Below are 25,572 nucleotides of genomic sequence, written 5' to 3'. Positions count from 1 at the left end.
GTCATCTAGACCCACTAGACAGTGCGCTGAACCTTTTTTCTTCAATGGTTTGTGATCTTCACTGGTGTCTATGGATTACATGAAATCTTTCCACCTTTATCCACCTTTGTCATGGTAGGGAGAACACGTCAATGTAAGGGTGCGGCCATCTAAGATAGCACAAGGGTTACATGTTCTATATCACTGTGCTGACTTCTTTGAAACAAACTATAGTTTCATCATCTGGACAAAAACAAGCGGTGAGAAGAGAATGGATGCTTTATTTAACCCATTGTGATGATCAGAATAATATCATGCTTTTCTAGGTCTGTTACCGTGTCAAGGTAACAGATTTGTGAAAATCATAGAAAGTCCAGGTCCAGCGGTTTTTGAATAGGACCTGCTCTAAGGTGGACTCAGTGCATAAAATGTGAAATAAATCCTCCTTTTTCACATTTTCACAAATACTGAAACAATCTAAAACTTCCAGGTTGAATATTTTTCATCCACCTTCCATATCTCATCCCATTTTGGGGTGTTAAGGATACTGGAGCCTATCCCAACCACTGTCAGGTGATGGCAGGAGGATGACTTAAAGTATTCAGTCAACCTGGGAAGCATGTTTTTGGACTGTGGGAGGAAGCTGGAGTGAACCTGGAGAAATTCCACAGCATGCAAAGGCCACACAGGAAGGAAGTGAATCAGAGAGAATGCTGACCACTACACCACAATACAGACTTTTGAATATGGTTTTTATTAGCAAAACTCTAAATGTGTTACAACAGCATTACATATGGAAACAGCATTCTGGGGTTTCTTAGATCAGTGGTCTCCAATTGTTTTGAAGTTACAGACTGATTTCATGTCAGACAAGATTTTCATGGCTGATGCTGGCGTCTAAATGTTCCCAGAAAATCCATTTTTCCTTCATAAATAATTTACATAAACTGAGGATTCAATATAGCCAAGCGTATTTGTAAAAGTTCTTTCTGATCCGTGTTCATTCCATAAAGGATTGATCTTCATCCTGTGTAAAAACTATCTGCAGTGGGTTTCAACTTTCTAAATACAACCAAATAAAAGGATCAAACTGTCACAATAACTGGTATTTTCTAGTTCCAGTGTATGTAATAAACTTGAATCCACTGCAAAAGTGACTTTAATAGCAGCATCCTCATAATAGAAGAGTCTGTTGCCATATATTATATATTTTATCCCCGCAGCCTGGTACCAAGGTAGCCATGGACCAGTACTGTTCTGGAGACCAGGCATTGAGAACCACTGGCTTAGTACGTCCCTTTAGCAAATGATACAGGCAGATAAAAACAATGGACAGAAAAAGCCATAGCAACCACAAATCAAAGACGATATTTTTTTCCACTATCATTCAGACTTTAAAGAGTTAATCTGAAGCCCATGTTCTGCACACAAAAGCACCCACTGCCGCCTAACTTGACTGATCCAAGCCAACCCGTGGACATCATTCTTGAAGATCCCAAGAGTCCCGGATCTGCAACAAAAACATAATCCTTCTTATGTATGTTGGTACACCAAGAGTCAATGATGACATGTCTTCTTAGCAGGGGGCACGTCACATGCAGGATCAAATGTCCCTTGTGACATTCACAGTAGCACAATTCAGCCAGTCTTTGTCTTCTAAAGAGGAACTGTGATTGTTGACATTTTTGCATTAATATAAAAATAGGAACAACAGAACATAAAGAAAGTCCAGTAAGAAACAATCAAAAATAAAAACTACACTAATACAAAGGAGAGAACGGGGTTCTCAGCTCGTTTGCTGTCTCTAAAGCAACTTACCTGAAGTCACGTCCTTGGGTTCAGCCGGTTCATCCTCATGTAGACACTGTTCCTCCATCCACACCTGGAGGTTTTTCAGCAGACTCATTTGACCTCAATAAAGGCGTCTTATCGGACCCTTTCTCCTCCCGCGTTTTTTCCACATATCGATGCAGAGTGCTGTAGATCTGGTCTTTGGGGCTGGACTTATTGAGCAAGGTAATCTTCTTCCAATCCTCTGTGCTGGGGGTGACAATGTTTGCCGGCGAGCGTCTTGGCGAGGGCGGGGTCGGGGTCTCGGCGGGGTCTTGGATCTTAAAGAAGATCTTCAGGTTCCTTTCTGCAAGCTCTTTGGCATGTTTACTTGAGTATTCATCCATGAGGTTATCCTCCTCCTCAACATAATCGTTCCAAAACTTTAGCTGCAGGTAGCTGATGGGGGAGAAGCAGCGAGTCACACAAATCACCAACAGGCCGGACATCATGATGGAGGCGATGACCAGCCAGCCCAGAATCTGTAGTCAAAAACAAGCATTACGGCCGGCTCAACACTGCTACAAAACATAGAAAGACTGACACAGCCAGAGAGGCACCAGACTGTTACGCTATGATCATAACCACCACCGCACAACAGGGAGGCATTGGCAGAATCCTCAAGGTGTCATGACCATGGCAACGTTTTTTGGAAAAATCGTTGGCATGGTCATGAATGTAGACAGTAGCAGTCAGATGTCAGTCAGTCAGATGGGGACAAAGCCATTCCAAAAGCAGGAGACAGCTGGGTGGCCACAGGGTGGGGGCTGCCGGATGGTCATGCTGGCAGCAGCACTGATTGGAGGATATGTAAGTGTCTCTGGATGGCGACCTTACATGTCTAGTGCCACCAGCCGCCCGGTAGCCGGCGGGTATTTAAAAAGCGAGCAATTCTGCACCACTGGTCATTCACAATTTAGATTTTGAGCAGACATTAGAATCAATTCATTCACACATTTTTAGACAACATGCTTCCCAAGAAAGCACAATGTTCTGTCCTTTTCGTGTTCTTCTCAACATCAACCGCAATTTGTCAATCCGCAGGTCTCATAGTTGCTGTGGTGCTGTCAACACCGTGATCAGTTTTGTGCAGCATCAATGCCGTCTCCTCATTTGGACCCACGGTGGCTGGGATCACCAGATTGTCGTCAAGTCATCGCTGGGCCCCCGGTCCATGTCATCAGCCCTTGTGGAGTGTCCACACTGCTGCCGTACGATTTGTATCAAATGGACAGTAGCAGTGGGACGGCAGCAGGGTGGCTGGAGGGTGGCAGTCTGAAATCGGGCAATCATTAGACGTTTTTGGGGACATTGGAGACCCTTCTATCAGTCAACTATCGTGCTGATGCCTTCCTGCCACCCGCCTGCCACTGAACTGCCACCGTGCAACCTCAAAATGTGTCCGGGCGGCCACTGACCGATGTCAAGAATCTTTTGGTCGTCATAAATTTGCGGCCCCCATAAAAATACAACTACAACCTCCTGATTACAAATGTAAGAGCAACATTTGTTTCAAATCCTCTTTCTACATTCTTTCAGCAATCCAGCTCAAAGCTTGCGGGAACATCAATCAGCAATTCACAGTGCGGGCAAAGAAACCAAAGATGCTGACGTCCCCTAAACTGCAAATAATTCATTATTCATGTTTCTTTGAATATTTTGGGTGAGTATCTTACCTGAGAATGAGCTCTGAGGGTTAGCAGAACTTCCTCGCTTTCATTTCCAGCACTTTTACAAGGAAACATTTGAAGCTTTGTAAGGCATTCGGCTGCAGAGTTCACCCCCCTGCACACATTCTTTCTGTACCTGGTGGAGTTGGCCCCCGTCATGGCACACTCATAATAGCTGCCACGCAACAGAGCCACAGCAATCCAAGTAGACGGCGCCACCAGTGAACAAGCACTGATTTTGATGACAGTCACTCCCATGCTCTTCAGATTCCTCCACTTACATAGCTTTGGGTTGCGATGGCAAAACCCTGTTGTCAGTTTCCAAGTCTTCTTGGTGATTATAACGCCAAGCAGCAGCAAGGCCAGGGCTGGCACCAACAGAAAGACTAAACCGTAGGTAAAATTCAGCTCATTGCAGGGACATTTGAAGGCTACCATTGAGAAGATCTGCTCTCCACCAGCCGTTAGCAGAGCAACCAATCCAAATCCAAAGTTGGTTTGTTTGCTGGCAAACTTAAGAAGTGGCTGAATCGTTTCCATATCTGCACACTGATAGAGCAGACACAGAAATATGAGCTCAGTTTCATTTTTACCTCTTATACATGTGGTGACTTCCTGAAAGCAGCGTCAGAAAAGTTTCAGTCTTTGCAATCTGATGACAGTAAACAGGATTACTTTACACCTGAGCGGTATTCCAGAAAGCAGGTTATGTGAGGTAGCTCGATAATTTTGATGGTAAGGAAGCAGATAACCTCAGCTTTAGGTACTAAAATCAGAGGTATGTTTCAGGGTATGTCAAGTTGCCATAGCAACTCATGCTCTGATCTTAACCTGGAGCAGGTTTAGCTGAAGGTTGGTTGGTTTCAGAGAGGTTACGGAGCATGGCGTGCCCATTTGAAAAATATTTAGTGAATATAGAAGCTCAGATAATACTTTTTTTCCGCCATGAGAGGGTGAATACCACGTATAAATTTTGTAAAGATAAACTTTTTTACATCGAACTAACTTAATTATTTGCTTCAGTTAAGATAAATGATTTTTTTTAGTTCAGTCAACTTAAAAATAACACGTAGTTATCAGAAAGTTATTTTACTTTCATTCAAATAAATTCAATTAATTTGGTGTAACTTTGTTTATATTGACAGTGCAAGGAATTGTGGGATACCATTCCCTTTGCCTGTCTGGAGGCATTGGGATTTAAGTGTGGGTTTTTGTCCAAATGTGTTTTGTTGTTTAGCTGTTTTACTGTGTATTGTTTAGTAATTTTGTCCTGTTCTGTTCAATTCTTTCTGCACCATGAGTGAGAGGGAGGGAGAGGATGATCACAAAACCCCTTGTGCAAAATAATATTGCAAGAGCCGAATTTAAAATTAGAATCATGATAAAGAAACGTATGCTTCATAGTGGAAATCCACACTATCATTGATTTTAATGAAAATGAGAATATCTTCAGGCTTAAAATTTGACATATGAGAGTTCAGGAAAAACAATAAATTAAGATGGAAGAACATGAACAAGAATTGGAATAATATGACATTTAGTTAGAAAAATATCTAAATTTGAGTTTTTTCGAACAACTGTTAAGTAGGAAAGACATAAATAAGGTTGAATAAAACTTAACTCAATTACTACTTACCAATTGAAGTCATTCATTTAAGTTGTGTGTTTATTTATACATATATATATATAAATACATGTATATATATATGTGTATATAGCGCCTTTATATATATATATATATAAACTCCTTCTTTTGCTGATGCAGCCATATTACTTTTTTGATGGGCGTATACTCTTCATATGCCTTTATTAAAACCTCTGCATGTACCCACCACCCACCGCGGGGGGTGGTGGGGCGTCCGTTGGTCGGATCCGGTGCCTGGGTGGGGCGGGCTGGGGCGCTGCGTGGTCCTCTGGGCTTGGGTGTGGGGGTGCGTGGTGGTGGTGGTGGGGGAGTGGTGGTCTGGCTTGGCTTGGGGGGGGTGGTCCCTTTGCCTGTGCTGGGGGGGATTGGCGGGGTGCCCTGCTGGGGGGGGGGCAGCGGTGCTGGATGGGCTGCCCATCTACATCTGGGGCTGGGATCAGCCCTTCCCTGGCTCTGGGACGGGACGGGACAACCCTCTTGGGAACCTCGGTCCCCTCGGCCCTGTGCTGTGGGGGGCATTCTGGGGGGAGGGGGAGCCCACTATTGGTACGGGACATGGGGGGTTGAGGGGTCGGGGTCTCTGCTGAGGCAATCGGCGGTTGCCCCGGCCGGTTGGCTGCCTCGGTCCCGTCGAGGCCTGACCAGAGCTCTTCTAGGGCCAGCGTTTGGGGGTGGGGGCCTGGACTTGCTCCGGGGGGGCGACGCTTTCTGGCTCCTCTCTCTCTGTGTTGTGGGTGGTGCTGGGCCTGGGGTGTCGGCGTCTCCCGGGATGGGGCCCCTGGGCTGGGTGGACCTGGCCCCTATGCTGGGGGCTGGGGGACAGCTGTTTGACCATCGGGGGACAGTCTATCAGCTGTCCCCAACTTACCCCCTTCCTCATATAACCTCATATTAGGGTGAGGGGTGGGGGGTTAAGCCTGCGATGCGCCTTGGGGGGGGGGGGGGGGGGGGCTACTTGGCAGTGGCCCCCCTCCTGTGGTTGCCACATGGAGCGGGCCCCCCCTCTTTCGGTTTTATTTGCACCTTAGACATGTAGGGCCCTTGGTAGGGGGGGTGCTTGGACATCACTGCCAGCAAGCAACAGATGTCCTCCTGGCAGCCTTCACTCCAATTTTAACAGCACCTTAGACATTTAGGGCCCTTTGGTGGGGAGGGTGAGGGGACATCACTGTGAGTAAACAGGAGATGTCCATGTCCCCTTGGTGCCCTACCCGCCAACTGTAACTGCACCCCCCTTAGTACACACACCCCTCCCCCCTCAATATATACATCCCAACATAAACACACACACATGCACACACACACCCTCTCAAACACACGCACACACATTTTGCAAGGAAGGTGGGACCTAGGACCATCTGTCCCCTACCCCTTCCCTGGTGGGGGGTACGGGTCCCTTGGCAACGGCGGCCATGTCCCTGGGTGCCGGTTTCCTGGGCCCGGCGGTGCTCTCTCCGTGCGAGGAGGGGGTTCACATTACACCTGAGCCGGGGGTGTTCGTCTCACCTGAGCACAGGTGTTAGCTCACCTTTGCACTAATAGTTTGCGTGATAAAATGAATGAAATATTTCACACTAATTGGTTTTTAGGCATAAGTATGCGTGTGTGAACACTATCTGCTTTGTGTACATGTTGACATGTGGACATTTTTACAGCTAGCAGGTGTGTTGATAACATTTGAGTGAGTGTGTGGACAGGCCCTGCCCTTTTTGTACTACATTTGAACCTTACCGTAATGATAAACAACCAGTAAACTTGTTGCTTTATGCTGAATCATTGTCTTATCCCCCCTCCCCTCCTATTATCACCCTCCTAACCCCCCCCCCCCCCCCCCCCCTTTAACATCCCTCTCTCTTCTTCCCTTCTTTCCTTTTCCGTCCGGTCCAACACAAAAGATTTTCAAACATGGTTGAAATTAATAAAGTTTGGCCTCAAAATCACCAAATTGGATGATTTCTTTTTTCCAATTACACAGCTATAACCCTTGTGCTATCCTATGGGGTCAAGATGACCATTGACGTGTTCTCCCTACCATGACAAAGGTGGATAAAGGTGGAGAAGATTTCATGTAATCCATGGACACCAGTGAAGATCACAAATCATTGAAGAAAAAAGGTTCAGCGCATTGACTAGTGGGATCTAGATGACCCCACTCTCAATGTTAAAGTGCCTAGGATAGCACAAGGGTTAAAATGTCCTCTAGTTGCTCATAGAATTCATTGGAGGTTGATGGAGGCCTATATATTCCAATCAGTATAATGGACATATGAGGAGAGAGGCTTAAATTAAGTCCAAAACATCCTTGTTAGGAGATGTATATTGTATTTGGCTGCACTTAAGGGATTATTTAAGGGATCACTATGTGATTCCTTAAATAAAACATTACCCCTCTGCCCCTACCCTCTGTCCTGTCTCTTCTAAAGACCTTGTATCCTGGTACAGACAGGGCTGCAGGAGGGGAATTTTTGTGTAGCCAGGACTCTGTTAAGCATAAGAAGTCGATATTTGATTCATTCAGAAGATGTTGTATTTGATCACATTTAGGTGTGATGCTTCGGATGTTAATGTGACCTCCCAAAAGCCCTTTGGGTTTGTCTTTCCGACACCATAAAATTATTGATGCATCCGGTGGCTGTGGGAGTGAGGTGGTGGTGGTGGGGTCACTATTAGTTTGGGATGTTAGCCATTTGGTGGATTTTGCTAGGACAAACAGTGAGGATTTTTTATTTGCCGGTTTTTACTATTAGCAGTGTGGTAGCTCTTGGTGGTGACCCAGTTAGATGCGTGGCTAGCAGAGTTGGTGAGCTGGTAAAAAGGGGGACAGGTCGTCTAAGCCAAGGTTTTGTCTGCAACAGCAACATGACCACAGAATGGCATTTTTCAAGTCACAGAATGATGTAACACAATAGTAGCAGACAGCCATTTGAAGCAGCCACTACAGCTTTCACACATATAGGCAACATCCTTGCCACAAAACCAAGTTTAGAAGAAAAATAAGCAACGGGTCTGAGTTTGTCACTATACATTTATCCAAGCAAAGAAGTCATATAATAGTTTCTGCAGTCTACAGTTTAAATAGAAAGGATTTGAATAGTCTGGGAGCGCCAATGCATCTATTAAAGCCTGTTTTAGATGACAAAAGGCCTCCTCTGCATCAGGAGTCATTCCAGCTTAATTGACTTAGAAACGTTTTAACCACACATCAGAGCCATCAGTGACTCTGTCACTTCTGCATAGTTTGGTATTGTTTAGAACACATATTTCCATACTTAATATTTTCTGTTTATTTATTCATATTCTTTGAGTTTGTTAGTTTAAATCATATTATCATACCAGTTCACAATTTGATGACGGAGACCCCGGGGAAGACCCAGGACATGCTGGACAGACTACGTCTCGTGGCTGGCCTGGGAACGCCTAAAGGCCCCCCCAGAGGAGCTGGAGGAATTGGTCGGGGTGAAGTAAGTCTGGGCATCTTTGCTTAGACTGCTGCCCCCGCGACCCGGTCCCGGATAGGCCGAGGCAGATGGTTGGATGGATCATAGTTTGAAGAAACACTAATTAATTGTTTTGTTTTGTTTTACTTGTATTTTAATAGTTTTCTTTAGTCTTTAAGTCGACATTTTTGAAATGACACCGGCATTTACAGACACTTCTCTGCACTCACATGCAGCAACTTCCAAACAAACCTCAGCTCTGACTTCCCCTTCCTGGGAACTGAAATGCAGCTGTTAGGAGAGGCTGAATTCTTGTATTTGTGTCCAAACAGTTTAGCTGATTGTGGTTTTTGAATGAACCTTCAGTGGACAGAATGAATGGAACCACTGCTCGCTTGCAAGTAAAATTTTTGTTTTTTTAAACTCTTGAGTCTTATTGAATCTTTCACAAGTACGTCACATTTTTCTGCCACAACTGAAGCTATTTTGACCAAATGTATTTTCTACCAAAGATTTCAAGAAAGCCAATGTGTCCATTTTGCTTTTCTTTTTTTTTTGGACAGGTGTCTTTGTCAGGGGATGCAATTAAAATACCATTGGTCATTAACATGCAACATACAAGATAACAAAATCTGGCTTCCACCGGAGGGTTCAAATTTAGATTACTTGATATGAATTAAAAATAAATGGTTGGGCTTTCACAGTAGCCCTGAAGGAACCTGGTGAAAGTATACTTTCTCTCCTCATAAGTAAATGCAAACCAAAATTGATTCACTGGATGTACAGGAATAGAAAAAAAACATTGTTTATGTCAACAACAGAAAGGTAGGTAGCATCCTGCCTTAAATTATTCACACAAGGTGTGTGGATCTGGAACACAGGGGGCTCTTTAAACAACTGCCAGATCAACAGCTTGTAAATCTCAGACATTTCTCTATATGATGGAGGTTTTTTTAAAGCTTTCTTAGTCATTACAATCCACAATCACTCCTGCTTTAACTAGATCAGCAATCACCATACCTTCTTTTCATATTTCTCATCTGTTCTGCAATATTTCTCCACTCAGCCATTTGACTCATCACCAATTAAACAAAAACACAATTCACACGCAAAACCAAAACTGGTTTGTCAAAACACAGTCAAAGCAAAGGATGACCCAGAAAATAATTACTTTCAGGTTTCTCTTTTTTTGTTTTCTTTCTCTCTCTCTCACACACTCCGTCCATGTGCAGCTGCATGCAGGAATGCGCAGCTGCACCTATTTCACTTTCATTCTGTGTAAATCCTCCGCTCCTTTACAAAGTAACATCACAAAACAACATTTCTTTTCTAAATGAGAGTTCATCAAAAACGTCAGGTTTATAAGGAGGACAGTTTATCAAACAGTTTAGGATATAGAATTGCTGTATGTTCAGGTGCAGCTGCTCCTTGTTTTACATCAGAATTTTCTTAGTCTGTGTCTTGCAGGTTTTTTATTTTACTTTCTTGCTGTGTGACCCCACTGATGCTTTATCTAACAGATTTTATGGAATGCTGTGTGGATGTCCAGATAGAATATCTAAAAACTATATGAACGTGACAAACCATTAGATCTTAGACATTTCTTTTGAAAATGGCGATTTGTGACTAACCCCAATTCCAAGGCTGCAATGACATCTCTGCCCAGCAAATTTGCCGGACATTCAGTGGAAGACATCATTGGCATTTTACAGGAATCTCCCTCTGGATCAATCATCCAGACGGGTTGAGTCAGTACAAGAATAAGGTCACCAGAAGCTGCTCTAACGGCGACTCTTTTAACACGTAACTGAAGTACATTTGACATTGTTCTACATTCTCAAGAAACACACCAAAATGTTATCTGATTTCTGGCTTCTCTGTTGTCACATAAAGAAATTCTTACAAATTTAATAACATTTCATCTAGATCATCTACTTGTTCATCATTCTTATTTCTAAACTCTCCATCCTCCTGTTCAACTGCTTTTTCCAGGTCTAGTCATGCTGACACATCCTGTTGGTGTTGGTATACAATCTTAGGGAAAGTGCCATGCCTGCCCAACCTCAAACATGCATCATTACTTCTGTCTGCACTTCTTTCAGCACTTGTGTAACCACCAAACAACACGCCTTCTGCTTCTTCTTCTACAACCACTACGACCTCTTCCTCTCTAGCGGCCTTGTCCGCATTGAAACGTTACTTGCACTCACCATCATGACTTTTACATCATTTTCCTTTTTCTTCTTCTTCTGACGGCAAACCTTTTCGGACATTTACATTCCATATATTTAAAATCATTTCTTTTTAGCACATCCCCGTTCAAATTTGTGTTTCCCATTCTTTGATTAGTTTTGCACTGTCCTCATACAGGAATGATATAGATGAATCTTCTAAGATTTTTGTCTCTTTTATCTGAAACTTGTAAGTTAAGCATAAGACAGTTAAACCACTTATAAGATCCTTAGTAAAATTGGACAATATGAAAAGTATGGTTTGGTAATATATAAGAAAAGAATATGATAGTAGTTCCATATACATTCATTTTAGAAGACGTGTAATATAAAACATTTCTGAGATGAACAACTTTTAGTGAAAAAGTTATCCTACAAATATTACAGAAAACATTTGCAAGTCTCATTTGAAAAAAAAATCAAACGACACATAACATTGAAAAGTTCAAATTTAGCAATTGGTAGGTTTTCTAAAAACAGATTCTCATGGGGGGGGCGGTGATGGCGGCTTAGGAGATGGACGTGTTTGCTCGGAGCTCTTAGGCGCCCAATTAATATCTGAAAATTCTCTTTAAAGTTGTCCTATTTTTTACTTTACTTGGTGTGTGTTATGACTTTGGAACATTTTTGGACCAAACAGCACCTTAAGATGCCGAATACAAAACGTAAAAATAAACAAATCGCCGATAAGTCAGCTTCACATGTGATTCAACATGGCGACCAGGACGACGAGAATGATATGGAGCTGGAGCCTGCGCTAGCTAAAGCACTGGAGGTAATGACTTTCAAACTCATGTCGTCAATCAACGACAAGCTAGACCCTCTGGCTAAAACAGTCCTCTCACATACGGCTGAACTTAAGAAAGCCAGCGAACGTCTGGATGAAGCGGAGGCTAGAGTGCTACAGCTAGAAACAGCTAACGATCCGCTCCATGCTAACATGAGGGCCCTGGAGAAGAAAGTGGACACTCTCACAGAACATATTGACGAGCTGGAAAACCGGGGACGGCGCAAAAATGTCCGCATATTTAACCTTCCCGAAATTGTGGAGGGTAACGATGCTTTAGACTTTTTTGAACGCTGGCTACCAACTTTCCTCGGTGTGGATATGAAAGGGGGACGTGTCAAGCTGGAACGAGCACACCGCTCTCTGGCGCCCAAGCCCGGGGTCGGCCAGCGGCCGCGCCCGGTGATCATCAGATTCCACGCATTTCCTGATAAGCAGAGAGTGATGGCGGCGGTGCAGCGAAAGGCTGCAGAGGGCGAAATCATGCTGGATGGAAAGAAGATCTCTTTCTACAACGACCTGTCGGCTGCGGTGCTGCAAAAGCGAAAGGAGTTCACACTAGCCAAACAGCGTCTGAGAGAAATCGGCGCGGAATACTCCATGCTGTTCCCGGCGAGGCTGCAGGTGTCATTCAACGGCTCCCGAAAAACTTTCCTCTCGCCGGCGGAGGCTCTGTCGTATGTATCCAGCATTACAAATAACGGCTGAATGACGACGCCGATGGTTCTAAATAAGGCGTGGGTTGCTCCTAATATTTATTTTATGACTCATTAAGACTCATGCTCATGCCCTATATTTTTATTTTTTATTATTTCTATCTTTTTTTTTTCTTCTTCTTCCTCTTCTTTTTACAATGTGATCATACCAAACTCGCATCATTTATAACTGGCATCTTTACTGGATCAAAGGAGAACTACTCCAAAAAATAAAATAAAAAATTAAGGGCGCTTAAGTAGCTGCCTGTCACAGTATAGCATTCCTGCTGGTTGTTTGTGCACCTTTCCCAGGTGCCTTTCAGGAAAGCTATCCCCAACCAACCTGGGGATTCATTTTCTTCTTCTTTGTTTTGGTTCATTGTTCTCTGTTGTTTCTTGTTTTTATGTATTATGTTCTTGGATGTTGTTTCTGCTCAGCACTGGTCTGTTATGTTATTTAGTGCAAATTCAGAAAACTATACTTGTTGTTTTCTTAAAGTCTCTCATATATCTCATTACTTATTATGTCACCAACTAAAGTCAAATTTTGTTCATGGAATAGCATCTCCTTTCCACTGGTCATTATCCGGATTTGTATACCTCGGTGTTCAGATCACTCCCATGTTTCATCAGTTGTTCAGGGCTAACTTTACACCTCTTCTTAATACTATTAGAAAGGACCTTGAAAGATGGAACCCGCTTCCCCTCTCCTTGCTTGGTAGAGTATCAATAATTAAGATGAATGTGCTACCAAGATTATTGTATCCTTTACAAATGATCCCATTATTGTTTTCCAACAAATCTTTAAAGTTACTCAATGGTTGGCTGAGTGAATTTATATGGCATAAAAGGAAACCAAGGCTTAAACTTTCAAAATTACATCTTCCCATTTCTAAAGGAGGCCTAGATTTACCCAACTTCAGACTTTATCAGTTGTCATCTATTTTAAGATTTGTGGCAGAATGGGTGAGGGACGACCCCACATCTGTCTGGCTAGGCCTCGAAAAATCACAGACTCACTGCTCACTTGCTGGCCTTTTGTCCTGCAAAAATCTGAAATCTGTTAGAAATCTGTGTGGTAACAACCCGATAATCACTAACACAGTTAATTAATATAAAGCAAAGACAGAAAAAGACAGATGCATTCTTTCATGTGTTGCTAGAGAAAGACTTCTTTATTTTTGTAGACTAATAATAGAATAATAACATGACATAATAACATGAAGTTCAAAATGTTTTACATCAGAATACATGTGCAATTTATTTCTTAACACATTGGTAATAGCTGAGACAGAACTTTCTCCTTCTGGAGATGTCTTTGTAATGTAATGTCATGTAATGTCATGGCTGCACGGTGGCGCAGTGGTTAGCGCTCTTGCCTCACAGAAAGAAGGCCCCAGTTCTCCCCATGCATGTGTGGGTTTTCTCCGGAGCCTCCGGCTTCCTCCCACCATCCAAAAACATTCTTCATAGGCTAATTGGTCAACCTAAACTGTCCCTAGGTGTGAATGTGAGAGTGCGTGGGTGTGTGATTGAGGACACTCTACCCTGCAACAGACTGGCGAATAGTCCAGGGTGTCCCCTGCCGGGATAGGCTCCAGCAGCCCCGTGACCCCGAAAGGGAATAACGGATTAGAAAATTAATGAATGAAAGCAAAGTTATTTGTAATGTAATGTTATTTAACTGACAACATGTTAAAAATATTGTTTTTCAACTAACAGAATGTTTAAATACTTTAAATAGCCTGATTGCTTAAAAGTTTAGTTGGCCTCAGCTGTACCATTGCGAAAGATACGCCTCTTTGGCTGAAAACATCAATAATAATAATAATAGCACCTTTCAAGATAAAAATCCCAAAGTGCTTCACAGTAAAACATGGTAAAACACAATAAAACACAGAATACAGAGAAAATTAAGAAAATGCTATTTTAAAAAGAAAGGTTTTTTAGCTGCTTTTTAAAAGAAAACACTGAGTCTGCAGATCTGAGGCTGAGAGGAAGGGAGTTCCAGAGGGATGGAGCCACTGCTGCAAAGGCTCTGTCACCTTAAGTCTTTAACCAGGTTCTCCTTACAACCAGCAGACCCTGGTCACATGACCTCAGGGACCTGCTGGGGGTGTACAGCTGCAAAAGGTCTTTTATGTAGACCGGTGCTTGGCTATTGAGAGCTGTGTCTGTTAACACCAGGTTTTTAAAATGAACTCTGTAGCGGATGGGGAGCCAGTGCAGCTGGATTAACAACGGGGTGACGCTTGAAAACTTGGATGATTTAGTTAAAAGCCTTGCAGCAGCGTTCTGGGCAACTTGGAGCAGTTCTACAGATTTTTTGCTCAAGCATGTGAAGATGGAGTTGCAATAATCAAGACAAGAAGAAATAAAAGCGTGGATGAGCATCTCCAACTCAGAACGTGACACAATATGACTCAGTTTTGCTATGTTTTTTAGATGATAAAAACAAGAACGTACAAGTGACCCGACATGAGAGTCAAGGGATAAAACCGGGTCTAGAGTTCCCCCGAGGTTCCTGACAGACGGCTTGATAAAGGAAGCAAGAGGACCAAGCCACTGGACTATCTGGGGGAGGCAACTGTCAGGAGCACAGAATAGAACCTCAGTTTTAGCTTCATTTAGTTGGAGAAAATTATCATTCATCCAACTCTTGACTGAATTCAGACACCTGCGTAAAATCTGTATTTTAAAAACATCCTGCGGTTTAACAGACACATAAAGCTGAATATCATCAGCAAAAAAAATGATAAGAAAAATCGTTAAAAGAACTTAAGAGAGACTTAAACTTGAAAAATACAGAAAAAGATCCACCCGTCAGATAAGAGGAGAACCAGTTCAAAGCTGAACCAGATACCCCAACTCAATTTTTTAGCCTGTCCAGGAGGACATAGTGGTCGACAGTGTCAAAGGCTGCGGTCAAGTCCAGTAGCAGTAGCACAGAGCATTTTCCTGCATCACTCTGCATCAGGATGTCATTAGTGACTTTGAGTAGGGCTGTTTCAGTGTTTTCCTGAGAGGGATACAAGTCAGGCTTTAAATACAGAATAAGAGAAAGAGAAGACAGTAAACTATTGCAGCTTTGTGTCACCTGTGCCAGTACGACAGATTCAATTCGAAACTATTCGGTCTGGTTGGCAGCGTCATCACGTTCCTAAGAATGACAAAAATGAACAGCATAAATAGTTGCAGTTTCACAGTGAGAGTAAGGAACAGAGTGGGACAAAAGACGTGCATAAAGCTGTAGTTGTTTTTCTCACCTGTGCTGGTGTAAAAGGCAGTGCTTTCTGTGTAATATCTTCACAGTCCTAGGAGATACGCTTAAAAAGGAAAAGTTATAGTTTGACAGTGAGTGAGTGAGAGAGATGAGTGAGTCTGTGAATAGTATCATATATTTTTTCTCACCTGTGTCACTTTAAGAGGTTCTCCTGTCTGCTCTTCTATCTGGATGGCATCTTCATCACTGTCCTAAGTATAACACAAATGAACAACAAAGATAGAAGTTGCACTAAAACAGCAAGAGTGAACAACAGTTAGAAAGTTGTGTAAAATGAGTTTCTTCTTACCTGTGTCAACATCTCTGTGCTTTGGTCATCTTTCTGGGTTGCATCTTCACCATTCTGAGAGAAGCACAAGTTGATTGTTAATATTAAAAAAGAAGAAAGAAGGCATAAGATAGAGAACTGGTAGCCATAGTTTGATAGTGACGGTGGAAGATCAACAAAGAGCTATAATTTAGTTTTGTCCATCCTGAGCTTGTGTGAGAGGTTCTGCTCTCCAGTCTTCGCTCTGATTGCCATCTTCGTGATGCTCCTTCAAACAAGGCAAATCAACACCTTACACCTTAGCACCTTAAAGACAATTTATGCACACTTAAAGAAAAAAATATTTGATACCATTGTGTGGGTTAAAAGGGGATAAGGCACAGGGATTACAAAAACAAATAAATACATGTATCAAAAGTATATAATTTCTGCACCATGTATACCAAAAACTACCATAGACATTTTGTTCCTGACAGTATTTGGAGGAAAGGATGGAGTGTGACCCAAAAATGAATGTGAAAAAATAAGATGCAATGAAATTCACCTGTGTTCGTCGCCCATAACATATGCCTGCCCATACCATGACCCCACCACCACCATGGGCTACTCGATCCACAACATTGACGTCAGAAAACCGCTCACCCACACGACGCCACACACGCTGTCTGCCATCTGCCCTGAACAGTGTAAACCGGGATTCATCCGTGACGAGAACACCTCTCCAACGTGCCAGACGCCATCACATGTGAGCATTTGCCCACTCAAGTCGGTTACGACGACGAACTGGAGTGAGGTCGAGACCTCGATGAGGACGACGAACATGCAGATGAGCTTCCCTGATACGGTTTCTGACAGTTTGTGCAGAAATTCTGTGGTTATGCAAACCGATTGTTTCAGCAGCTGTCCGAGTGGCTGGTCTCAGACGATCTTGGAGGTGGACATGCTGGATGTGGAGGTCTTGGGCTGGTGTGGTTACATGTGGTCTGCGGTTGTGAGGCCGGTTGGATGCCAAATTCTCGGAAACGCCTTTGGAGACGGGTTATGGTGGAGAAATGGACATTCAATTCCCTAGCAACAGCTCTGGTGGACATTCCTGCTATCAGCATGCCAATTGCACGCTCCCTCAGAACTTGTGACATCTGTGGCATTGTGCTGTGTGATACAACTGAAGATTTCAGAGTGGCCTTTTCTTGAGGCCAGTCTAAGGCACACCTGTGCAATAATCATGCTGTCTTATCAGCATCTTGATATGGCACACCTGCGAGGTGGGATGGATTGTCTTGGCAAAGGAGAAGTGCTCACTATCACAGATTTAGACAGATTTGTGAACAATATTTCAGAGAACTGGTCATTTTGTGTATGTGGAAAATGTTTCACATCTTTGAGTTCATACCATAAAAAATGGGAGCAATAACAAAAGTGTTGCGTTTATATTTTTGGTCAGTGTACATACCTTTTTTCCATGTCGTTAAAGTAGTGCAAGAATGTTTTGGTGTAAAATGCATGTTATATGTATGATCCCATGGCATATTTAAGGTTGACTTGACTTCTGCTCTTGTCTGTTAAATGCAGATTTCTTTTTCTCTGAAGTCTGGGGGTTTCTTTTCTTTCAATCTCCACACAGAAACTATTTAAAGAGCTTTGTTTTTTCTTACCTTTGCTAGCTTGGAGCAGCCTCTTTGAGAAATATTGATGTATTGAAGACATGTGACTGAGGTGAATGTCTTGAGAGAATCTGGTAAGTTTACAAAATAAAACCCTCAGACTAAGAAAATATTGAATAAATGCACGCCTAAAAAAGAAGTTCCGGTCACATAGCTTCACCGTTGTGCTATCCTATAGGCACTTTAACGTTGGGAGTTGGGTCATCTAGACCCACTAGACAGTGCGCTGAACCTTTTTTCTTCAATGGTTTGTGATCTTCACTGGTGTCCATGGATTACATGAAATCTTTCCACCTTTATCCACCTTTGTCATGGTAGGGAGAACACGTCAATGTAAGGGTGCGGCCATCTAAGATAGCACAAGGGTTAAATGTTCTATATCACTGTGCTGGCTTCTTTGAAACAAACTATAGTTTCATCATCTGGACAAAAACAAGCGGTGAGAAGAGAATGGATGCTTTATTTAACCCATTGTGATGATCAGAATAATATCATGCTTTTCTCGGTCTGTTACCGTGTCAAGGTAACAGATTTCTGAAAATCATAGAAAGTCCAGGTCCAGCGGTTTTTGAATAGGACCTGCTCTAAGGTGGACTCAGTGCGTAAAATGTGAAATAAATTCTCCTTTTTCACATTTTCACAAATACTGGAATAATCTAAAACCTCCAGGTTGAATATTTTTCATCCACCTTCCAAATCTGATCCCATTTTGGGGTGTTAAGGATACTGGAGCCTATCCCAACCACTGTCAGGTGATGGCAGGAGGATGACTTAAAGTATTCAGTCAACCTGGGAAGCATGTTTTTGGACTGTGGGAGGAAGCTGGTGTGAACCTGGAGAAATTCCATAGCATGCAAAGGCCACACAGGAAGGAAGTGAATCAGAGAGAGTGCTGACCACTACACCACAATACAGATTTTGAATATGGTTTTTATTAGCAAAACTTTAAATGTGTTACAACAGCATTACATACTTTAGGTGTTTCTTGGATCAGTGGTCTCCAATATTTTGAAGTTACAGACTGATTTCATGTCAGACAAGATTTTCATGGCAGATGCTGGCGTCTAAATGTTCCCAGAAAATCCATTTTTCCTTCATAAATAATTTACAGGACCTGAGGATTCAATATAGCCAAGCATATTTGAAAAAGTTCTTACTGATCTGTGTTCATTCCTTAAAGGATTAATCTTCATCCTGTGTAAAAACTATCTGCAGTGGGTTTCAACTTTCTAAATACAACCAAATAAAAAGATCAAACTGTCACAATAACTGGTATTTTCTAGTTCCAGTGTATGTAATAAACTTGAATCCACTGCAAAAGTGACTTTAATAGCAGCATCCTCATAATAGAAGAGTCTGTTGCCATATCTTATCCATCATGGACAACCCAGAGCATCCTCTCCACCCTGTTCTGGACAAACAGCGGAGCTCCTTCTCTAGAAGGCTCAGGCAGCTCCGCTCCAAAACTGCCCGGTACCAGAAATCCTTCCTGCCAAATACTATAACCCTGTTCAATAATTCACAATGCAGAAGATAACCTTTGCACATTTTTTTTTTTTTCTCTTTTCTTTATTTTGCACATTTCTTTTGCACATCTCTTTACCTGCACTGTTATGTAAATAGCTCTTTAAATTATACCACATTTTCCTTGTTCTCTTTTTTATTTTTATTTATATTATTCTTACTCTTTTTTTCCTGTCAGTTGTTATTGTAACGAACAAATTTCCCACGTGTGGGATCAATAAAGTATTTCTGATTCTGATTCTGATGTATGTTGGGACACCAAGAGTCAATGATGACATGTCTTCTTAGCAGGGGGCACTTCAAAGTGCAGGATCAAATGTCCCTTGTGACATTCACAGTAGCACAATTCAGCCAGTCTTTGTCTTCTAAAGAGGAACTGTGATTGTTGACATTTTGCATTAATATAAAAATAGGAACAACAGAACATAAAGAAAGTCCAGTTAGAAACAATCAAAAATAAAAACTACACTAATACAAAGGAGAGAACGGGGTTCTCAGCTCGTTTGCTGTCTCTAAAGCAACTTACCTGAAGTCACGTCCTTGGGTTCAGCCGGTTCATCCTCATGTAGACACTGTTCCTCCATCCACACCTGGAGGTTTTTCAGCAGACTCATTTGACCTCAATAAAGGCGTCTTATCGGACCCTTTCTCCTCCCGCGTTTTTTCCACATATCGATGCAGAGTGCTGTAGATCTGTTCTTTGGGGCTGGACTTATTGAGCAAGGTAATCTTCTTCCAATCCTCTGTGCTGGGGGTGACAATGTTTGCCGGCGGGCGTCTCGTCGAGGGCGGGGTCGGGGTCTCGGCGGGGTCTTGGATCTTAAAGAAGATCTTCAGGTTCCTTTCTGCAAGCTCTTTGGCATGTTTACTTGAGTATTCATCCATGAGGTTATCCTCCTCCTCAACATAATCGTTCCAAAACTTTAGATGCAGGTAGCTGATGGGGGAGAAGCAGCGAGTCACACAAATCACCAACAGGCCGGACATCATGATGGAGGCGATGACCAGCCAGCCCAGAATCTGAAGTCAAAAACAAGCATTACGGCTCAACACCGCTACAAAACATAGAAAGACTGACAAGGCCAGAGAGGCACCAGACTGTTATGAAACGGTCACAACCGCCACCGCACAACAGGGAGGCATTGGCAGAATCCTCAAGGTGTCATGACCATGCCAACGATTTTTGGAAAAATCGTTGGCATGGTCATGAATGTAGACAGTAGCAATCAGATGTCAGTCAGTCAGATGGGGACAAAGCCATTCCAAAAGCAGGAGACAGCTGGGTGGCCACAGGGTGGGGGCAGCCGGATGGTCAGCTGGCAGCAGCTCTGATTGGAGGATATGTAAATGTCTCTGGATGGCGACCTTACATGGCTAGTGCCACCAGCCGCCCGGTAGCCGGCGGGTATTTAAAAAGCGAGCAATTCTGCACCACTGGTCATTCACAATTTAGATTTTGAGCAGACATTAGAATCAATTCATTCACACATTTTTAGACAACATGCTTCCCAAGAAAGCACAATGTTCTGTCCTTTTCGTGTTCTTCTCAACATCAACCGCAATTTGTCAATCCGCAGGTCTCACAGTTGCTGTGGTGCTGTCAACGCCGTGATCAGTTTTGTGCAGCATCAATGCCGTCTCCTCATTTGGACCCACGGTGGCTGGGATCACCAGATTGTCGTCAAGTCATCGCCGGGCCCCCGGCCCATGTCATCAGCCCTCGTGGAGTGTTCACACTGCTGCCGTACGATTTGTATCTAATGGACAGTAGCAGTGGGACGGCAGCAGGGTGGCTGGAGGGTGGCAGTCTGAAATCGGGCAATCATTAGACGTTTTTGGGGACATTGGAGACCCTTCTATCAGTCAACTATCGTGCTGATGCCTTCCTGCCTGCCACTGAACTGCCACCGTGCAAGCTCAAAATGTGTCCGGGCGGCCACTGACCGATGTCAAGAATCTTTTGGTCGTCATAAATTTGCGGCCCCCATAAAAATACAACTACAACCTCCTGATTACAAATGTAAGAGCAACATTTGTTTCAAATCCTCTTTCTACATTCTTTCAGCAATCCAGCTCAAAGCTTGCGGGAACATCAGTCAGCAATTCACAGTGCGGGCAAAGAAACCAAAGATGCTGACGTCCCCTAAACTGCAAATAATTCATTATTCATGTTTCTTTGAATATTTTGGGTGAGTATCTTACCTGAGAATGAGCTCTGAGGGTTAGCAGAACTTCCTCGCTTTCATTTCCAGCACTTTTACAAGGAAACATTTGAAGCTTTGTAAGGCATTCGGCTGCAGAGTTCACCCCCCTGCACACATTCTTTCTGTACCTGGTGGAGTTGGCCCCCGTCATGGCACACTCATAATAGCTGCCACGCAACAGAGCCACAGCAATCCAAGTAGACGGCGCCACCAGTGAACAAGCACTGATTTTGATGACAGTCACTCCCATGCTCTTCAGATTCCTCCACTTACATAGCTTTGGGTTGCGATGGCAAAACCCTGTTGTCAGTTTCCAAGTCTTCTTACTGAGAATGACGCCAAGCAGCAGCAATGCCAGGGCTGGCACCAACAGGAAGACTAAGCCGTAGGTAAAATTCAGCTCATTGCAGGGACATTTGAAGGCTACCATTGAGAAGATCTGCTCTCCACCAGCCGTTAGCAGAGCAACCAATCCAAATCCAAAGTTGGTTTGTTTGCTGGCAAACTTAAGAATTGGCTGAATCGTTTCCATATCTGCACACTGATAGAGCAGACACAGAAATATGAGCTCAGTTTCATTTTTACCTCTTATACATGTGGTGACTTCCTGAAAGCAGCGTCAGAAAAGTTTCAGTCTTTGCAATCTGATGACAGTAAACAGGATTACTTTACACCTGAGCGGTATTCCAGAAAGCAGGTTATGTGAGGTAGCTCGATAAGTTTGATGGTAAGGCAGCAGATAACCTCAGCTTTCGGTACCAAAAACAGAGGTATGTTTCAGGGTATGTCAAGTTGCCATAACAACTCATGCTCTGATCATAACCTGGAGCAGGTTTAGCTGAAGGTTAGTTGGTTTCAGAGAGGTTACGGAGCATGGCGTGCCCATTTGAAAAATATTTAGTGAATACAGAAGCTCAGATAATACTTTTTGATTATCTGAGAGGGTGAAGACCACGTAACAATGTTGTAAAGATAAACTTTTTTACATTTTACTAACTTAATTATTTGCTTCAGTTAAGATAAATCATTTTTTTAGTTCAGTCAGTTTAAAAATAACACGTAGTTATCAGAAAGTTATTTTACTTTCATTCAAATAAATTCAATTAAGTTGGTGTAACTTTGTTTATATTGACAGTGCAAGGAATTGTGGGTTACCATTCCCTTTGCCTGTCTGGATGCATTGGGGTTTAAGTGTGGGTTTTTGTCCAAATTTGTTTTGTTGTTTAGCTGTTTTACTGTGTATTGTTTAGTAATTTTGTCCTGTTATGTTTAATTCTTTCTGCACCGTGAGTAAGAGGGAGGGAGAGGATGATCATCAAACCCCTTGTGCAAAATAATATTGCAAGAGCCGAATTTAAAATTAGAATCATGATAAAGAAACGTAGGCTTCAGAATGGAAATCCACACTATCATTGATTTTAATGAAAAGAGAAAATCTTCAGGCTTAAAATTTGACATATGAGAGTTCAAGAAAAACAATAAATTAAGATGGAAGAACATTTAATTGAATTGGAAAAATGTGAGATGTAGTTAGAAAAATATCTAAATTTGAGTTTTTTCAAACAATTGTTAAGTAGGAAAGACATAAGAAATAAGGTTGAATAAAACTTAACTCAATTACTAGTTACCAATTGAAGTCATTCATTTAAGTTGTGTGTTTATATATATATATATATATATATATATATATATATATATATATATATATATATATATATCTTTCTTCCACTTTCGGCTTCTCCCATCAGGGGTCGCCACAGCGAACGAGTCGCATGGTAGATTTGGCAATGTTTTACGCCGGATGCCCTTCCTGACGCAACCTTCTCAAACCGGGCTTGGAACCGGCAGAGGTAGAGAAGGGAACAGGGAGCAGCCCGGAGTCGAACCCGGGTTTCACGGACGGCAGGCGCTGCAAACCAGCACGAGCTAAACCGGCTTATATATATATATATATATATATATATATATAAATATAAAGCGCCTTATATATATATAAACTCCTTCTTTTGCTGATGCAGCCAAATTATCCTTTTTGATGTGCGTATACTCTTCATATGCCTTTATTAAAACATCTGACTCCGTCTCACTGAAGTGTAAAGCTCTATTTTTCTCCTCGCGTTTCCATGGTGACTCCGGAAATCGACAGTGTCATGGTTCTTTGATCAATTGATCATTGTTTCTGTCTTTCCTGTCTCTCAACAAGGCCACTCCTGGTATTTTTATGAAGAGCAGACCGTAACAATGTCTTTGTCACTGTCTGATGCTATCAATTTGTATAGATATGATTAAGACATGATGGTGTGTGTCCGTGTCTGAATGAGCATTAATGCATGTAATGGAAGTTACATATGACACTGCATGTGCTTAACCCTTGTGCTATCTTAGATGACCACCCTTACATTGACGTGTTCTCCCTACCATGACAAAGGTGGATAAAGGTGGAAAGATTTCATGTAATCCATGGACACCAGTGAGGTTCACAAATCATTGAAGAAAAAAGGTTCAGCGCACTGTCTATTTGGTCTAGATGAGCCAACTCCCAACGTTAAAGTGCCTAGGATGGCACAAGGCACCTTGTGCCTACTTCCCCCGCAAACTGAGCCCTGCCGAGCAGAATTATGATGTTGGGAATCGTGAGCTCTTAGCCATAAAACTAGCTTTGGAGGAATGGCGCCACTGACTCGAAGGGCCAGAGCAACCTTTTATAGTTTGGACTGACCACAAGAATCTCGCTTATCTCCGCCATGCCAAACGTCTTAATTCCAGACAGGCCCGTTGGTGTCTATTTTTTGACCGCTTCAATTTTTCGATCACGTACCGTCCAGGCATCCGCAATGTCAAACCGGATGCCTTGTCCCGCAAATACTCAGTCTCTGAATTCTCCTGTGACTCACCAATCATTCCCACCTCCTGTTTTGTAGGTAATCTCACCTGGGAGATCGAAAGCAAGGTCCAACAGGCCCAAGGTGAGATACCTAATGGCATTACATGTCCTCCTGGCACTTTGTATGTCCCTGATTCCCTTAGGTCTGACGTCCTGACCTGGGGTCACACATCCCGCATTGCTTGCCATGGAAGGGTTGACAGGTCCATCAACCTACTAAAACGTCGGTTTTACTGGCCCACGCTGGAGAAGGACATAAGTGAGTAAGTTGCGGCCTGCACCATCTGTGCCCGCTCCAAGTCCTCCAACTCGCCCCCCTCTGGTCATCTGTTGCCTTTGCCTACGCCAAGCCGTCCCTGGTCTCATATTGCGGTGGACTTTGTAACCGGACTGCCTCCGTCCCAGGGTCACACGGTAATCCTTACTGTCATTGACCGCTTCTCTAAATTCGCACAATTCATTCCCCTGCATCAGCTACCCTCTGCATCCGAAACCGCGGACATCCTCATCAATCACGTTTTTCTCCACCATGGGACACCATCCGACATCGTGTCCGACCGCGGACCTCAGTATACGTCCCAGGTGTGGAGGGCCTTCTGCTCCGCCCTCGGAGCCACGGTCAGTCTCTCTTCGGGGTACCACCCACATTCCAATGGCCAGGCTGATTGGGCTAATCAAGAGCTGGAAGCGGCTCTCAGGTGTCTGGCGGCTCAGAACAACTCTGACTGGTCCAAGTATCTTGTGTGGGTCACATCACTGTGAGTAATCAGGAGATGTCCCCTTAGTGCCCTACCCGCCAATTTTAACTGCACCCCCCTTAGTACACACACCCCCTCCCCGCTCAATATATACATCCCAACATAAACACACACACATGCACACACACACCCTCTCAAAGACATGCACACACATTTTGCAAGGTAGGTGGGACCTAGGACCATCTGTCCCCTAGCCCTTCCCTGGTGGGGGGTACGGGGCCCTTGGCAACAGCGGCCGTGTCCCTTGGGTGCCGGTTTCCTGGGCCCGGAGGTGCTTTCTCCGTGCGGGGAGGGGGTTCACATGACACCTGAGCCGGGGGTGTCCGTGTCCGTGGGGGGTGGGTTCTGGTCCTTGCCCCTGAGCGCTGGGCCCCGCCAAATTTCCAACTGTGGCCGAGCCTGGTCGGGCTATGTTTACAACACCCCTTGTGGGCCCCCTTTTTTCCCGGGGTGCCCCCCTCCTGGGCGGGGGCGGCGGGCCCCTGCCTTGGTCCTCTCTGGACCAACTGTGGGCCGGGTGGGTGGCTGCCTGGAGTGCGGAGCGGGTCTCCCTTGGGGGGTCCTGGCTCGTACCTGGGGTTGGGGTGGGGGGATGCCCGGAACTCCTGGGTGGTGATGGGGTGCTCGTCTGGGGCTGTGGGCGCCCTTCTCCGGGGGGGACTTGCGTTGGGCTCTCCCGGCGTGGCGGGGGGCTGCTCTCCTGGTTGGGCTGG

The 25,572-nt window shown here is 43.6% G+C and overlaps 2 protein-coding genes across 2 annotated transcripts; both read right to left on the bottom strand.

Annotated features, from left to right (window-relative positions):
- Positions 1-719: 719 nt before the first annotated feature.
- On the bottom strand, positions 720-4,423 carry LOC110014136 (calcium homeostasis modulator protein 6-like). Its single transcript, XM_023964678.1, has 3 exons — positions 3,486-4,423; positions 1,798-2,291; positions 720-1,489 (listed from the first exon to the last, which is right to left on the bottom strand). Exons 1-2 carry the CDS (start codon positions 4,017-4,019, stop codon positions 1,833-1,835), a joined length of 993 nt encoding a protein of 330 aa, XP_023820446.1. The 5' UTR covers positions 4,020-4,423; the 3' UTR covers positions 720-1,489; positions 1,798-1,832.
- Positions 4,424-19,193: 14,770 nt separating this feature from the next.
- On the bottom strand, positions 19,194-21,919 carry LOC101160462 (calcium homeostasis modulator protein 6-like). Its single transcript, XM_023964473.1, has 2 exons — positions 21,216-21,919; positions 19,194-20,033 (listed from the first exon to the last, which is right to left on the bottom strand). The coding sequence occupies exons 1-2, from the start codon at positions 21,747-21,749 to the stop codon at positions 19,575-19,577; spliced, it is 993 nt and encodes a 330-aa protein (XP_023820241.1). The 5' UTR covers positions 21,750-21,919; the 3' UTR covers positions 19,194-19,574.
- Between the last annotated feature and the right edge of the window lie 3,653 nt (positions 21,920-25,572).

Source organism: Oryzias latipes, chromosome 16, assembly GCF_002234675.1.
Source record: "Oryzias latipes chromosome 16, ASM223467v1".
Lineage (NCBI taxonomy): Eukaryota > Metazoa > Chordata > Actinopteri > Beloniformes > Adrianichthyidae > Oryzias > Oryzias latipes.
This window is presented reverse-complemented; position numbering and strand designations above follow the sequence as displayed.